This window comes from Emydura macquarii, unplaced genomic scaffold (assembly GCF_026122565.2).
Source record: "Emydura macquarii macquarii isolate MOO-44397 ecotype Brisbane River unplaced genomic scaffold, CSIRO-AGI_Emac_v2 contig_1146, whole genome shotgun sequence".
NCBI classification, from domain to species: Eukaryota; Metazoa; Chordata; order Testudines; family Chelidae; genus Emydura; species Emydura macquarii.
In genome coordinates, this window is record NW_027131283.1 from 20,567,487 (window position 1) to 20,584,614 (window position 17,128).

The following is a 17,128-nucleotide window of genomic DNA, read 5'->3' on the forward strand; positions in this document are numbered from 1 at the left end:
TTTTTATTAGTGACTTGGAAGAAAATATAAAATCATAACTGTTAAAGTTTGCTGATGACACAAAAATTGGGGGAGTGGTAAATAACAAAGAGGACAGGCCACTGATACAGAGCAGTCTGGATAGCTTGGTAAACTGGTGTTTTAATATGGCCAAATGTAAATATATACATCTAGGAACAAAGAATATAGACTATAATGACACAATGGAGGACTCTACCGTAGCAAGCAGTGACTCTGAAAAAGATTTGGGGGTCATGTTGGACAATCAGCTGAACAAGAGCTCCCACTGTGATGCTGTGGCTTAAAGGACTGATGAGATCCTTATGAGCATAAACAGGGGAATCCCGAGTGGGAGTAAAAGAGGTTATTTTACCTATGTATTTGGTACTGGTGCGACCCCTGCTGGAATACTGTGTCCAGTTCTTGTGTCCACCGTCAGGAAGATTGGAGAGAAGAGCCACAAAGCGATTAAAGGATTAGAAAACATGCCCTATATTGATAGATTTAAGGAGCTAAATCTATTTAGCTTAACAAAGAGAAGGTAGAGGGGTGACTTGATTACAGGCTAAGTACCTACATGGGTAACAGTGGGCTCTTCAGTGTAGCAGAGAAAGGTATAACATGATCCACTGGCTGGAAATTGAAGCTAGATTAAATCAGACTGGAAATAAGGTATACATTTTTAAGGATGAGAGTAATTAACTGTTGGAACAGCTTACCAAGGATCAAGGTGGATTCTCCACATCTGACCATTTTTAATGCAGGATTGGATGTTTTTCTAAATGATATGCTGTGGGAATGATTTGGGGGAGGTTCTATAGTTTGCGGTACACAGAAGGTCAGAATAGATTATGAGAATGTCCCTTCTGGCCTTGGAATCTATGACTACCTGGAGAAGTTATATTGGAGTAGTCATTTGTTATGAACGCTGCTCCACATCTTGTGCTCAAAGTTAAAAGTGAGGACAGAATTGGCCCAGATACATGTGAACTCCATATGCACATATATGCATGGCCCTGAAAAAGAATATTACAATATAAATTATATGTTATTTAGGAGACATTGTAAAATACATGCCAACCAAAGTTTCACTCCTGCCAAAATGTGAAGGTGTCTCAATTCACAGAAGTGAAAGTGCAAATGGCATAGAGTATTCACAAGACAATTCTAATCCAAGCAGAAAGGGTCATTTATAAATTCACAAATTAGGTTCTCATGCACACTCATCCGACCCCACAGAAGGTTAATGAAACTGATGGTTTTTCATTAAGGTTCTTTAATAATGATTTATATTAAGAGTGCTTTGTAGAAGCATAAAACTTTTGATGTTTCATTGCATGGCTTCTGAATATAATAAAATATGGTCTCAAATTCCACCTGCCTTGCAGAAATCAGTTAAAATGTTTACCCTGAATGCAGATACAACAGAGTAAGAGCAGTGAGCAGATTTCTGCCCCCCTCCACCCCCTGCTTTTACATCAAAATAATGATGTTACTGGTATTAACATAATCCCTCTTGTATGTGTTGGCATTTCTGAGATGGAAAGTGAGAGCTGAGATTAAAACTAATAGAATGAAACCTCCTTAGGATTCTTACAAAGCTGCCCTCTTCAGAATCCCTACTGGAAATACAGAAGTGAAAGATGGATGATGGGCACTTTATAAAGAGCTGGTAGACAGAAGCAATCATTAGTTTAGAATTCCTCTCTCTGCACTATAGGTAGTACATTAGTTAAAGTAATGAAAACCTGTAAACCACTCAAATAATATATTCTCCAGAAAGCCAAGCCTGAGCTGTGACGGAGATGAGAATGTTTTCTTGCTACGTTATGACAATCCCATGATTTGTGGCCAATTACACTAGTTATAAAATGGCTGTTAATCAGGAAAATGCCATATATTATTTCCAAAAACTGCTGAAATAGTCCTTACAGAGCAAAACTTCTGACAGCAGCTATTACAATGGAGGTTTAGTCATTTCTCTCTCTGCAGGACTGAGAGTTAGAAGGAATAAACCTGGTGGGAGAAGTAGATTCTATTTGTAGTGCTTTGCCTAAGTGTGGAGTTTCAAAAATTTGGCTTTGATTGAGTGAATGCAGCTGTCTTCCAGCTTTTCTCTGTACTTTGACAGATTCTCAGTTTGCCAGGAGCAATTTGTCTTCCTTATAGTTTTGAATTTACATTTTTAAAAATATACTTGCTTTTGTGCAGATTTGAGATTAAATATGGGGTTTTGTCCACACAGATCAATGAAAAGTGAGTAAAATTATAATCTCTGTTTGGCTGAAGGCTCAATGTCAAGTGGCCTCTGAAATCCACTCATATCATTTTCTTTAGTTTAAGAATTGACAGCTGAGGAGAGTCTACCCATCTGACAACAGATGAACATTTTTAGCTAAAACATTTCACCTCTGACAAGTCAGGTAAATCTCACAATGGGCTTTTATCCCCACATGAAGTGGATTTTAGCTGATCTAGTATGTTATAATCACTAAATGGTTACACATAGTAGAGCTCCTGTATTAATTTTGGTAACCAACATATTCTTCACTACAAAAATTACAATCTATACGAAATATAATTTTTTTTTGTAAAGATTGACCAACACAGGCTACATTACATTACATCTCTATTTCTTCTGCTTATTCCTGTCTACAGCCTGGCATATTCTGTAGATAAAGCATTAATTTGGGATTCATAATCCTCTTTATAGGATAAGACTGTGGGGAACAAGAATTCTATTTGCGAAGGCGCAAAACAAATGTAATAGAAGCAGCAAGATATACACATAATTTCAACAGTTAATTTGGAAGGTACCCAGCCAACTGCAATTTCAATGGTTTTAAAACTACTCTTTAAAAATAATCTAACAAAGCTTCGCTCCCCATTCTTTGGTGTCACACTTTTAACCACGTGCTCCTTATGATGATAGTTTCCCATAAGAACATGCATTGGGCCATGTTACTATAAGAAAACTAAATAAGTTAGTAGCAAAGTTAAGGCATTTTAATTATGCCATATCATCAGCAATGTCTCAGTGCCCCCAGTATATATAATCTGCAGAGACTTGAAGTATTCCTTAGGTATTTAAATAGATAAATCATCCTCCATTTTTATGCAGCTTTTTATGCCTGATTATTGTAGGTGATTATGTGATATCAGATGAAAATGTGGGGAATTGGTTTTGTTCTTGTGATTTCTTTAAATTTCTTTCATTTTCTGCTGAGTAGACAATGCTTTATCCTTTAGTGCTACTTTTAACAACAGAAACATAAAAATAATTTGGCCATCTTAATCCAAGTCACAGGAACAGGTGTCCACAGCGCAAAAGACAATTACAGCTAGCACTAATTGTCATTCTTGTAACAGAGGCTAAGAACTGAATACAGGGATCAATCCTACAAGGCATGCAGCCACCTCTACTTCAATGGGAGTTGAGGGTGCTCAGCATCTTACAGGAATGAACCCATTAACCCCTCTCAGTTCAGAGGTATAAGGCATATTAATGGAGCAATGTGGGAAAAATTGTATTGCAGCTGCCCATGTTGTACCTATTCTCTGCTGTCTGAAGGATTTTGGTCTCCAGCATCTTTCAACACTAAATACTTAAAAGAGAGGAAAAAATTCCATGTGAAATGAAGCCAGAACAAGTTGTGACTAATACACAACATAACCACTCAATGCTTAATAAAAAGTGCTGTCTGAATGATAGTTTTACAGCAGATTATTTTACAAGATGGTCTTTAAGAACTTCATCACTTAGCAAAATTTTGAAGAGAACTTTTCATTAACAGTGGTTTTTGGAGCTCCTCCCCTCCCTTTTAGCATGGGAGTCCATTAGAGCACTTATTTATGGCTTTAGTCTTCTAATACTAAAAAAACAATTAAAATGCATTTGATAAATTAAAAAGGGAAAATATTAAACAGATGGAGTTTGAATATTCAAATTTAGGAGTTCCAGAGGGACTGAACTTATTAAAATCCATAAAAATTAGTTTGATGCTATGGTTACAAAGCTGGAAACAGAGGTCTGGCAACACAATACTTCAGAAATATAGGAAGGGAATAATTAGCATAATTTCTGGATCTGGCAGGCTAAAGAGGAAGAAAGGAGACAATTTAACACCATACAACAAAAGTACTAGAAACACAACCTGAAATGAATAAAATGTCAGAATTATTAAAACATTTATACACACTAATATTCCAAAAAGGCACCAGAGACATTGGAGAAGTATCAGCCACATTTAGAAAATTAAATGGATCTCATTAAAACTGTATGGAAGATAATCTTAGTAGACAAGAAATTAGCTCTGTTATATTCTCTGATCATTTAGGGCTAGATTCTGATGCTTTTACTCTGGTTTAGTATCACTTACTCATAGCCTAATTGACTTCACTATTCAATGAGATTAAGCGTTTCAGAATCTGGTGCTTAAAAATATAAGGCACCTCAGCACCCAGGGCTAACCTTTATAATTCAAATAAGATCTTGCCTGGGACTTAGGCAGCCTCAACTCACCTTCCTGTCTCCCCCAGCTTTCCCAAAGTGGGGGGCTGCTTCTTGTTCTGTGAGGGGCACTTCCCAGGAGTGAAGCCTTAGCTCCATCCAGCTCGAAGTATCCCCCCCACAAACACCTTAAATAAGAGGAGCAGGTTCTTCCTTGATTGATATTTCAGACAGTCATGAAGCCCAAAATGTATCTCCCACTTACATCCCTTCGAACTTTGCCCCTCCCACAACAGCAGAAGAGGTGTGGGTGAGGATCTCTAGTGTACAAGGGTGTGATCTTGCAATATGCTAAGCACCCTCAACTCTCATTAAGTTGGAGGTGCTTTGCACTTGGCAGGACCAGGCCCTAACTGGGTTGTTAAATGTTTTTTTGCAGGGGCCCATAGATTTGCTTGAGCCAGATTCCCATCCACCCCCAATTCCAAGACAGCTCCTAGTCTCTTCCTTTTTCATCTTCCACCATGCTCGAGTGGCTACTGTCCCTCAGCCACCTTCGTTTTCCACCTGTGACTGTTGCTCTCTTTCTGCCCTTTTCTGGAGGTTGTTGCACTTCCCGCCCCAGAGGTTGTGCGGATGCATGTACAGAATACTAAAAAATAAAAATAGCCTCACTCTGTAAGGCCAATGTTAATACTGAGCTAATAAATCATCTGGAAAGGAATTTTAAAAAACCTTTAAAATACAATAAAAATAATAAATATGTGTAAATACACTACAATAATTGGCCAATCAATCAAAGACACAGCTCTTGTGCTGCCACTAGAGCACATGGGATCCAAGCACAGAGTATATAGTCTAGCCAATGATAGTCAGAGTACTGTACACTTGGTCAGTTAAGTTGCAAATCAGGAAGGAAAGAATTTTTGTACACTCGAAATCAGTTGATTCCCTGTTAGTAACTGATTAGCTAGTTTTGAGTTACAAAACATCTGCAAGCCTTTTCATAATCTAGGGAAATGGCTATCTTGGTTTTATAGGTAATGTACAGTTTTCTTGGATTTTCTTTTAAATAACAATTTGTCTGTCTGTCTGTACACATCCATCTTTTTAAGAGATTTTAATCTTTTATAATCTATTGACTGGTCTCTTTCAAATCACATCCAAGATACATCAGGCCTGAGAAAAACAAATATATGTTCTTTTTAAAAAAGATCTTTGGATATCTGTAATAGTCATTGAGAAAATTAAACATAGTTAACAAAGTTCTTCAAATCTTCTTGTCCTATTATATTATTCTATACAGTTACTCACACAGAGGGGTTCCAACCTGTTTGGAGCCTGAATGTGCTACTGTAATAAAACAATATTAATAATAATTGTCTATCAGCAGTTTCTTATCTCAGGTCGTTGTGAGACAGAGACAATTGCAACACCCTTTGAATAGATAATACAGAGTCTAATTTCTCACACAGTAATTCTTCTAATAGTTTGGCAAAGTGATAAGAGAGTTATCACTCTCTGTGCCCTTCATTAATCCTAGTGCTCATAGGGTTGGAGGCCATGGCCTTATTCTCCAGGGCTTTCAACCTGTGACCTAAAACACTGTTATACTGCACCAATGTGTTAGACAATTGAATACTTAATTCAGTCTTGTACCTTAGATATGGCAGTATGAGATTTTTTTCAGTCTGTTCCGCAAATGTCTCAAGTCTCTACAATAATTTAACTCACACTGGGAGCTGTTTTGACCCTTAGTCAGCCTATCATCAGGGGACCAGACAGGGGACTTAGATCTAGTCTGGCACATGCCATGGGCATCTGTTTGGTTAAGTATTCAAACTTTTAATGTGTTTAATTTCACTGAACTTCTACACTTTTGAAGGTCGCAGTCACAATTTATACCCAATCCCCTTTTTTACAAATTGTTCTCCATCTCCTGCTATCAGTTCAGTCAGTGATTCTGATTGGGAGCGCATTGGAGCCGAGAAATTCCCACCTCTCTGTTCCTCAGCTCCAAAGAGATCCATAATGATGGGAAGAAGTGATTAAAAATGCCCCCCATGGGCTTTTTCAGACTTCACTATCATTTTCTTTGCCAAAGTCTACTCTGGACTTTTTGAATACAGATTTCTAAATAGCCTCAAAGCTTCATCTGAACCTCTCTCTGGAGAGTCTGAATAATCATTTTTACTTCCCATGTTGTTCCAGCAAAAACATTGTTTTTATGCAAAATAGTTTGTGAAGGATATCGACCTATCTGTGAAGGATAATGTCAGTTTCATCAGTAATGTACTGATTATCACATTATTGTTCCTCTGATTTGTACTAGTTTTTCAGTTTAAACAAATTTTGATATATGATTTTATCTACAAACAAGTTTTCCCCCCAAAAATCAATCTGCATATTTCATTATAACTTTTTGTTGATGTAACCTCCTAATATTGATTGCTAACGTGGTTTCACATTCCTTTCCTGGATATTGTATCAGCAGTTGTTGCCTTAATTTGAGAAAGCAAGAATTGGGAAATAGGCATGCTAACTGTGACAGCACATGACCTTGATTGTCTTATTTCTTCTAACAAAATGGATGATCGTTGGGCCCAGTGCAAAACACCTAAAGAAGAACTTGTGGAGGTTACCATAGAACTGTTTAATCTAGCCTATCTTTAAAGTACAGTTTTGTCTACATACCTTACTGGAGTGTTGTGTATATAAAAGTGCTTTGAGAGCCTTAATAAAATTCCTCTATAAGCACAACATATCACGAAACAGTAATCTAAGGAAATCAATCACCTAGATACAAAGGAAATAGGTGCCTTTAAAGAAGATAGCATTAGTAAACCCTGGAATTGGTGTTACATATGCTCATTGCAGTAACCTAGTAAATTAATTGTGTGTGTGTGTGTGTGTGTATATATATATAGATGACAAATGGTTGTTCATGGTCCATTTTACTACAGTACGTACCAAATGAATGTGTGTAAACAGCATGAAAACAAAGAGTTAAAGCTTTTTTATGTATTTATACTCTCTGCAGAAAATGGGAATAACTTGAATAGTATGCAGAACAGGTTGAAAAATGCTGATGAAAAGAATTCTGATCTCCTGAGAGCTTTGAATGACACCTTTGGAAAGCTGTCAGCCATTCCTAATGGTAAGCAGAAAAAGTGCTGAAGCACTGGGCTCAGCTGTGCTTCATTGTGCCATCTTGCATCTTTTTAAACATATGTATATGTGTTATTCTTTGTCTTCATACACTCCATCCATTAGCTGCTATCTCCGCTACAGTGCCTCTTTCATAGTGAAAGTATGCTGTGTGTGAGAGGGAAATTGAATTGAACACAAATACCAGGTGGTCATTTGCATTTTGGACTCGTAAAGGCTGCCATGTTTTTGTCATTCTCAAATGGTCCATTTGTGAAGATATTACTTCTGGGAAGGAGTGATGGTGTGCTGTTAGCCAATCAATCTTTTTCAGAAGCTTTGAGCCCTACCTGATAGTATCTCTTTTGAGGTCACAGTGCTTCCCAGAATGGTAAGACCCAAGATCATGACATTAACAAACAGTTCAAAGAGACCTGGGATAAATAAAAATCTCAGATTACTCAAAGGACTCCAGATGGTTCCTCTAAATATAGACTCAAATGAGTGAGTCATTTTGGTCCATCTATATTTTAGAATACTGCTTAATCAACAGTGAATCATGGTAGTTTCTGTAAATAGTATATAGTTTTCCCAGCACTATCATTTGTGAATTAAGCAAATGACTATGTGTCCTACACTAATGGTCCTGCACTTTTTTATATATAAACATTGATATGTGGAGAAATAGAATATATACACACACACACTAATGAACTCTATTGCTCTATTACCTTAGGACTTGTCTACATGGGGAAATAGCTCAGAATAGCTATTGTGGAATAAGTATTCTGTACTAGGTTCCCATGTAGACACTTATTCCACACTAAGGCTATGTCTGCACTGCTTGTGGCACCACCGGCAGTGCAGGATCAATTTTACGGGTTTAATTGAGCAGCAGTAAAGACTCACTCAATTGAACCCAGAAGTTGACTCTGTAAATCTACCTTGGCAAGTAGTATAGGGCATTTCCCGTCGGCGCAGCACAGTGGAGACGCCACGGTAAGTAGACATTAGGAAGTCGATGGGAGATACGCAAGTTACTGTATGTAGCTTGCATATCTACCGTTGACTGCCACCGAAATCCGTGGCCAGTGTAGAGCAGGCCCAAGAGTTCATGGATTATGCTAAACTGTATAAAGGCGCGCTTAGTGCAGAATAAGAATGTCCACAGGGAGATAGTGCATAATCACTTTTGCACTTTTAATTCACACCTTAGCTTATTTAATCATCACTCCCCCTGTAGACAAGCTCTTAATGAACGATTGCTTTAGTATGTATTATTAAAATAGCATAAGAGTTGTCTTCCTGAGCATCTCAGTAGCTCACAACTTTGTACTTGTTCTGACCTCTTTCCTTTTTTCCTCGACATCCCGTTTCACATCCTACACTGTACCTTGTGGTCCTCTCTTTTTTCTCACCCTGGGGCCTCCATGCCGCCTTGTATGTTGAGCCTGTCCCTGTAACTGCCTTCCTGCTCCAGTGTGCCGTTTGTTCTCACTTTCCTTCCTTAAAACCACCTCCTTAGTTAGCTGTCCATCACTGAATTCTGCCACTATCTCACAGGCTCCTACTGTCATGCTCCTTATTCTCCCAATTTGAACAAGGAAGGGAAAGAAGGAAAATAATATTAAATTAAATTTAAATTAGGACTAGTAAAACACAACATTGATAAAAATCAGAACTAAGCCCAGAAACTTTAGAAACAAAACTGTGTGATCTTCATCTGTCTTCCATCCCCTCAGACCATTGTCTGCTGTCTTTACTTTCTGTGCAGTGTCTTATTTAGACTGTAAGTTCCTCAGGACAGGGACAGGCATTCTTTTATTATCATAAAGTGCTATGCAACTTACGGTACTATATAACAAATAGCAAATAGTCTTTAATGCTCATTAATATGCAAGAGCTCCATATATTTGTGATTATTTTTTTTGCAGCACTAGTGAGGGACAGAGAAATGCAATAGAACTTCATCATCATGGGCACTTAAACTGAATGCTTGTGTATAGTAAACAAAAAAGCTCTACCATCTCTTTCAGAGTGTAATTTGCTATACCTGTTATCTCTAAGAAACAGCTCGTTGTAATGAACTGAAAAGATCCTCTGGAAATTTGCCCAAAAAAAAGTTATAATCTATCCATTTTGATGTGCTCTGGACGTACGGACTGCATGCAAAGCTCTATGCAAAATTTTTCACCTATTCATTTCACACATTTTTGTATTTTCCGAATTTCACATAACTGGAAATATTCTATTTTATTCGCCAAGATTCTTGAATTCTTTCATTCATGAGATTGTGTGCTACGTCATGCTAATTTTAGTTAATTTTGTGGATTTATCGCTACAGCTACTGGTGTGACTGTGTCCCTTCATGAATGCAGATAGATGTCTCAGTCAAACAGAATGGACCTCCATGGGCAGTTGCCTTTAGGACTCAGAATACTGAATGTGAAGCAAGCAGAAGAAATATGAACTATGCACCAATGGCAATGCAGATTAGAGTTAGAGGGTACTTACCTTCGGGACAAGGACACATACGCGCACAAATGGTGTGCTTTGTAAATGTGTTTAAAATGAAGACTAAAATCTGTAGCAAATAAGTCATACACAGGAAAATGCAGTAAATTGGTTATCAAACAGGGGAATTAATCAACGAAAAGCAAACAACTCTAGTAATTTCCCTGGCTCATCAAGGATTCAATAAGGCAGAGTGGCCTGAATTAATACTTTAGGCTTGACACAAAAAAAAAAAAAAAGAGCCCAGCAGGAATGGCAGTTCACCTTAGGACAAGGATCCACATGATAAGGGATGGGTATATTTTATAAGTGTGATCAAAAGTTAAGTACAAGATATCCAGTGAATAAATGTCAAATGAAAGCAACATAGTGGCCTCAGTTTACATTATTCTAAGATAGATATCACACAAGGAAGGTCAGAAGGAAAATAGGGAAAGAAATAATCATATCCCACTGTTTTGCTTGTAAAATATTATTAGTAATACTAATGTTAAAGGGTTCAATTGTCTATCCAGAACACAGCTATGTACTGGGGGCTTTTCAGAGCCAGGTGGTGTTCTGGGAGGTATCCTCCAAGAAGCAGAATTCCTCCCAGAGCTCCCCAGTATGCAGCCTACGTGACTTGCCTCACTTTTACTCTCAAGGCTAATTCCTAGCACTGGTTCCATAGAAAAATTAATCTGGTTAAGAAGATGCTTCATTCTCTACATCTAAATGAGGCTTGATGTTCTGGTTTTTAATTTTAAAGATGCAACTGTCAGGTCAAGAAAGACATAGCGGGTCTGATTCTGCCATCTGTATTCACTACTTCATGAATAGCAGGACTATACACACTGGTGGCAGATTGACCTTTTTGATACATGCGAAGGAAGCCTCTGCACTCTAGGAAGGCTGCTCTGACATTATGATATCCTTTGTTGCCTACAGATACAGCTGCAAAGGTGCAAGCAGCTAAAGATAAAGCCAGTCAAGCTAACACCACTGCAAATGATGTACTGGCTAGGATTAAAGACCTCAACCAGAATCTCCTTGGTTTAAAGAGCAACTACAGCAAACTTGCAGATGATGTGGCAAAAACAAATGCTGTTGTGAAAGATCCCACCAAGAGCAGTAAGATTTTTATTTTGTTTGTATGTTTTTTCCCCTCATCCTCTCAAAAAATATTTTCCCCTGTTGCCATGATGTGATCTATAGCACATCAGTACAGCTTTTGTTACAATTCAATACACGATCTTACTAGAGTACACTGCTGTAATAGGGATCTTTTGTACAGTCTCCATATTATTATACAGGCCTTAAAGATAGAAAAGGCTTTGAATCTAAAGGATTGCTGCTGGTAGCATAGGAAGAAAGTCTAGCATCAGCAGAATGAACACACAGTGGATATATTTGCTCCAAAAGCTATTCCTTAAATGGATGGAGGTGGGTGAAGAATCAAAGAAGCTGCCATTGATTGGAGATTCCACCTTTAATTTATCAAAGCTTCCCTGCACACCCCTGTGCTATGTCAATCAGCTAATCAGATCAGTTAGGGATACAATTGATTATGCCTTTTATACTGGTTATTATTTTCTTTATAGATCACAAAGGCAGTTCCGAAGCAGGATAATTAAAAGGGACTTGCAGTGAGGTGGTTTGCATGTACTTTAGCATTGAAGGGACTCCTGCTATCATATAGTGCTGATTGTGTTAGAATTTTCATCGGAAGTCCCTTTGTGTTCCGTGGAAGAAGTTCAACCATTTAAATGACAGTATTCTGTGTGGTACAATACATCCAAGATGTGATGTAATTTGTTGTGTTGAATACATGATTTTAAACCATGGCATCTCACCAAAAAGACATAAGGATCTGTTTCTTAAACTTGGAAGCCTAAGTTAGGTCACCTGGAGGAGTGATAAGATTGGCAGGCAGGCATCCGTATGTCTAGTTTAAGTGACAGTAAACCTGCCCAAGTTTGATCACTAAGTTCTAGTTGTCCATTTCTGGCTGTGGGGTGAGTAGCGGGTAATGAGTTTCTACAAACGAATCCTTGGCTTTTGTGTGGTGCACCTTTTCCTCAATAACCTGGCTTCTTGTTCCTACTGAGGGGTGAACCGTAAATATCTTTATCGTTCAGTTTGGATCAACATCCAAACTTTTTGAGGCTCCCTTCCTATTACTGGCTTGCCCCGCTACTGTATTACCCCCCAGACACACGCACACGCATTCTATTTCCTTGGCACCAGCTGCCGTGCAAATCAGATGTTTTACTCTTCGGATCTTCTGAAGGTTAAGGGAGATTGAGAAAGCTTGTGGTATTATTAGATGGCTATATGTTGGGAGAGAATTTCAGACATTATAGAGCTCAAGAAAAAGGAGAGAGGAGAGGAGAGGAGATCCTTATGTGAACAAATAAAATTAATCTGAGAGATGGGAAAACATATGTAGTGGCTTATATTTTATATACTGTTTTTAATCACATTTACCCATTGAACATGGGGTAATCTGAAAATTGTGATCAAGATCAAATTTTTCCTAGTTGTGACCATCTCAGAAAAGATATTGGAATTGGAAAAGGTACAGAAATGGTTACAGGAATGGAAAAGCTTCCATATGAGGAGAGATTAATAAAACTGGGACTTTTCAGCTTGGAAAAGAGATGACTAAGGGGGTATGATAGAAGTCTATAAAATCATTATTGGTGTGGAGAAAGTAAATAAGGAAGTCTTATTTACGCTTCATAACACAAAAACTAGGCTTCACCAAATGAAATTAACAGGCAGCAGGTTTAAAATGAACAAAAGGAAGTACTTCTTCATACAGTGCACAGTCAACCCGTGGAACTCCTTGCCAAAAGATGTGAAAGCCAAAACTGTAACAGGGTTCAAAAAGGAACTAGATAAGTTCATGGAGAATAGAAGAAGGGAGGTAATCTCTGAATTTAGAGTTGTATCGTACTACAATTTTTTCTATTAGTACCAACCTCTGACATAACCGCCTATCCATACTTCTACCATTTTCTTGCATTGCCATTTTAAAATCAGTCTAAAAATATTCCTAAAATTATCATCTCCTTGATTGTTTTAGGAAGCTGACTTTTCAGCCAGAATTTTCTTGGATTTTGCTATTGATGTTTGTGTCCACTCTATCAGACCCTTCCTTCTAAATTTCTGCATTTTTTTTCATATGAAGTTGCTGATGCAGATGCCACTGTTAAAACCCTAGAAAAAGAAGCAGATCGGCTACTGGATAAACTCAAGCCAATCAAAGAACTTCAGGATAATTTGGGAAAAAACATCTCTCAGATAAAAGAACTGATAAACCAAGCCCGGAAACAGGCTAATTCTGTAAGCACATCTTTCTCAGTAACTCTATGTTGTGGGTGGTTTGTATCCTTTCATCCAGCAAAACAAGCCTTCCCAATCCCACATACCTTTGGTGAAGAGTGCAGTATAAATATCTAGATAGACAGAACCCAGGATATCTGATGTCTGCTTTTGTCCCTGTGCTTTGCTCCCCACTTACAGCATAGCCCTGTTGAATGGGGAATACCTATAGAAATGTTAGTACTATTGGATAGTTACTATTGAGTGGGTAACATGGATAAGGGTACTAGGAGGGATCATGGAGGAGAAAATACCCCTCATTGGATAGTTGTGCAAAAATTAGTAATGAAACAATATTAAAGCCTCAGCATAGATATTAAAAATGTAATTTTATAGGAGTTCCATTACTTGTGAAACATATGGCTTTGGTAGCAGCAGATACAGCTGCTTTTTTGGGTCCTTTTTAAACCAGCTGAGACTCACTGAAAATGCAAACACTTGCTTTCCCTTTTTCTTGATTTTTTTTTACTTCTCCTGGGAACAATTGAATAGACCCTTGTGCTTGGGCTCAGAGCATATTTTCTTACCTCGTTACTGAGTCCCAAGTTCGTATCTCCAGAGTAATCATATTTTTTAAATTCAGGGATTGACTAGTAGTAATAAACTTATTTGGCTTCTGACCTGCAACAATCAGGAAAACGAAAGAAAACCCTAAGTGATGAAAATTCAGTAAAGCTCCTGTATAATTCACACACAACTAACATACTGGAGCCCAAATGGCTGAAAGGAATAATGGAGCTGTGTCATGTTTGCTTCATGAACCATCTGATAAAGTGCATTTCAAATTCTTGAGGAAACATAGGTAATATGGAAGGGCAGGTTAATCATCATCATACTTTTCCCCTATGGAGCACCTTTCATCCACAGATTTCGAAGTACTTGGCCTCTCAGCATTTCTGTGCCCTATTGTTATCCTTGTTCTATGGATTGGAAAGCTAACACACAGACATTAAATGACTTGCCCAAATTCACATAGCACTATGTCTGCAGGGCCAGAAATGAGTCTGGACCTCTAGTTTGCATTTGCTAACAACTAAACTGTTCTTTTAGTGTCCTTGATCTTTTATCCTTCCAATGTTTTTTTCAGGTTCATAAAAAGTTCTCATAAAACATATATACGTGGTTGCCTTTGTGAACAACCTTTGTGAACATAGCATGATATTCTTCAGGATAGTTACGTTTTATCAATGTGTATTTTTAAAACTTTCGAGGTTACAACATGACCCCATTATAACTGTACACTCCTGAGACAAACATGGAATACAAACATCAGTTGATTAAAACTAAGTGATGCACAAATGCACCAAAACTTTTAGTGCCACCCCAAAAATCTCTCGCACAAGACACATGCAGACCCTTCCCAGTCCTCTCTGCTGCTCTCAATGGTATTGGGTTCCCTCAATTCACCAAATCTGAATTCTAAGTAGGCCCTTAGGCACTGATCCAGCAAGTGACTTCAGAACCTACATAATTTTAAGCACATAAGTAGTAACAATGACATCAGTGGGATTACTCACATGCTTAAATGTATGCAGGTACTTAAAGTGATTTTCAGCATCAGGACTTTAATTCATTTCTGAATCCAGAAAAGAAACTTGACTTGGAGAAAGCAAATAACACTGTTTGCTTGCTTTTGGTACCAAGAATCTAGAAACAGTTAAATGATCCATTTAATTGCTGTGGCTTCTTTAGTGTGTACTCCATTCACCGTAATGCTCAATGAATTTATCATGGTTATTAATATTATAGTCAATGTCGAAGGAACTTATAATCATCATTAACTGATTATGTTTAAGACTTACTAAGAATCCATTAAAATGGAACTAGCAACATTTGATAGGAAAAGGAATATAATCTTAATCTAAAGAAAAGGAAACCTGGAATACACAGTGATGAAGAATGTCTCAATTGGGGGCTATTACAAAACCATGTAGTCATAAAGCCAATTATTAATAGAAAATGCTTTGAGATCAACTGATGAAAAGTGCTATATAAGAGCAAGGTATTTATTATTTATTATTATTGTTATTATTATTAAATAGAACATCCATACAGGTCAAGATGGTGTCCCTATGATACTTTTATCTAGCTAACTTTTAAATATCTCCATTACTTGAACTTCCACAGGTGCCCCGACAGACCATTATGTATTCTAGTAATTCTTAATGTAAAATAAATTTCCTCCTGATGTCATGTCTGAATCCCAGGTAAAGTTATCACTGCCCTTGATCCTACTAAACAAGGAAATCACATTTCAGCGTCCCAGACACTGAGTGGCAAGCACCAATGCCTAGCCCTCCGTAGTATCATAGAATCATAGAATATTAGAGTTGGAAGGGACCTCAGGAGGTCATCTAGTCCAACCCCCTGCTCAAAGCAGGACTAACCTCAGCTATATCATCCCAACCAGGGCTTTGTCAAGCCTCACCTTAAAAACCTCTAAGGATGGAGATTCCACCACCTCCCTAGGTAACCCATTCCAGTGCTTCACCACCCTCCTAGTAAAAAACTTTTTCCTAATGTCCAACTTAGACCTCCCGCCCTGCAACTTGAGACCGTTGCTCCTTGTTCGGTCATCTGCCACCACCGAGAACAGCCTAGCCCCATCCTCCCTGGAACCCCCTTTCAGGTAGTTAAAGGCCGCTATCAAATCCCCCCTCACTCTTCTCTTTTGCAGACTAAACAAGCCCAGTTCCCTCAGCCTCTCCTCATAAGTCCTGTGCGCCAGCCCCCTAATCATTTTGGTTGCCCTCCGCTGGACTCTCTCCAACTTGTCCACATCCTTTTTGTAGTGGGGAGCCCAAAACTGGACACAATATTCTAAATGTGGCCTCACCAATGCCGAATAGAGGGGAATAATCACTTCCCGTGACCTGCTGGTAATGCCCCTCCTAATGCAGCCCAATATGCCATTAGCCTTCTTGACAACCAGGGCACACTGCTGACTCATATCCAGCTTTTTATCCACCGTTACCCCCAGGTCCTTTTCTGCAGAGCTGCTGCCTAGCTCGTCGGTCCCCAGTCTATAGCTGTGCATGGGATTCTTCCTTCCTAAGTGGAGGACTCTGCACTTGTCCTTGTTGAACCTCATTAGATTTCTTTTGGCCCAATCCTCCAGTACATGTGACATTGAAACGAAACAAAAGCATAATTCTTTTGCAGTTATTCTGAAACCCTCAAAGTTTTCTCTGGAATAATGAGCTGTAACTCAGATTCTCTCTGCCCTGTTTTCTTTGAAGATCAAGGTCTCTGTGTCTTCTGGAGGTGACTGCATTCGCACATACAGACCGGAAATAAAGAAAGGAAGCTACAACATTGTCATTGTCAATGTGAAGACAGCAGTGGCCGACAACCTGCTTTTTTATCTTGGAAGTGCCAAATTTGTAAGTCTGGTTTTCGGTTTTCCCTTGTCAGAGTTTCTCAATCAAATTGGATCATTGACATACAAAGAGGAGGAGAATTTTTTCCCCAGATGCTTCAAGAAACAGCATAGGGCCTGAGCCTTTTCCTGATTAGTTACGGTCTCTCACAGAAGAAGCAAAAGTATTGCCTTTTGTATTAATATAGGCTTTAGAAATAACATAGGTGGCAAATATTTTGTTTTTTAGCTATGAATCAAATCTGACACTCCTATATGAAACACATGAAAGC

At 38.3% G+C, this 17,128-nt stretch overlaps 1 protein-coding gene across 6 annotated transcripts in view; it reads left to right on the top strand.

The window, feature by feature from the left end:
• LAMA2 (laminin subunit alpha 2) overlaps positions 1-17,128 on the top strand; it is a 482,162-nt gene that overhangs the window by 413,783 nt on the left and 51,251 nt on the right. For all 6 annotated transcript variants that reach the window (XR_010919459.1, XM_067546727.1, XM_067546728.1 and 3 more), the window contains 4 exons: positions 7,491-7,607; positions 11,039-11,221; positions 13,284-13,438; positions 16,717-16,860. Coding sequence is in view for 5 of the 6 variants with exons in the window: in XM_067546727.1 (XP_067402828.1) it covers positions 7,491-7,607; positions 11,039-11,221; positions 13,284-13,438; positions 16,717-16,860 (599 nt within the window). In the remaining variant the exon portion in view is untranslated. The remainder of the gene's footprint in view (positions 1-7,490; positions 7,608-11,038; positions 11,222-13,283; positions 13,439-16,716; positions 16,861-17,128) is intronic.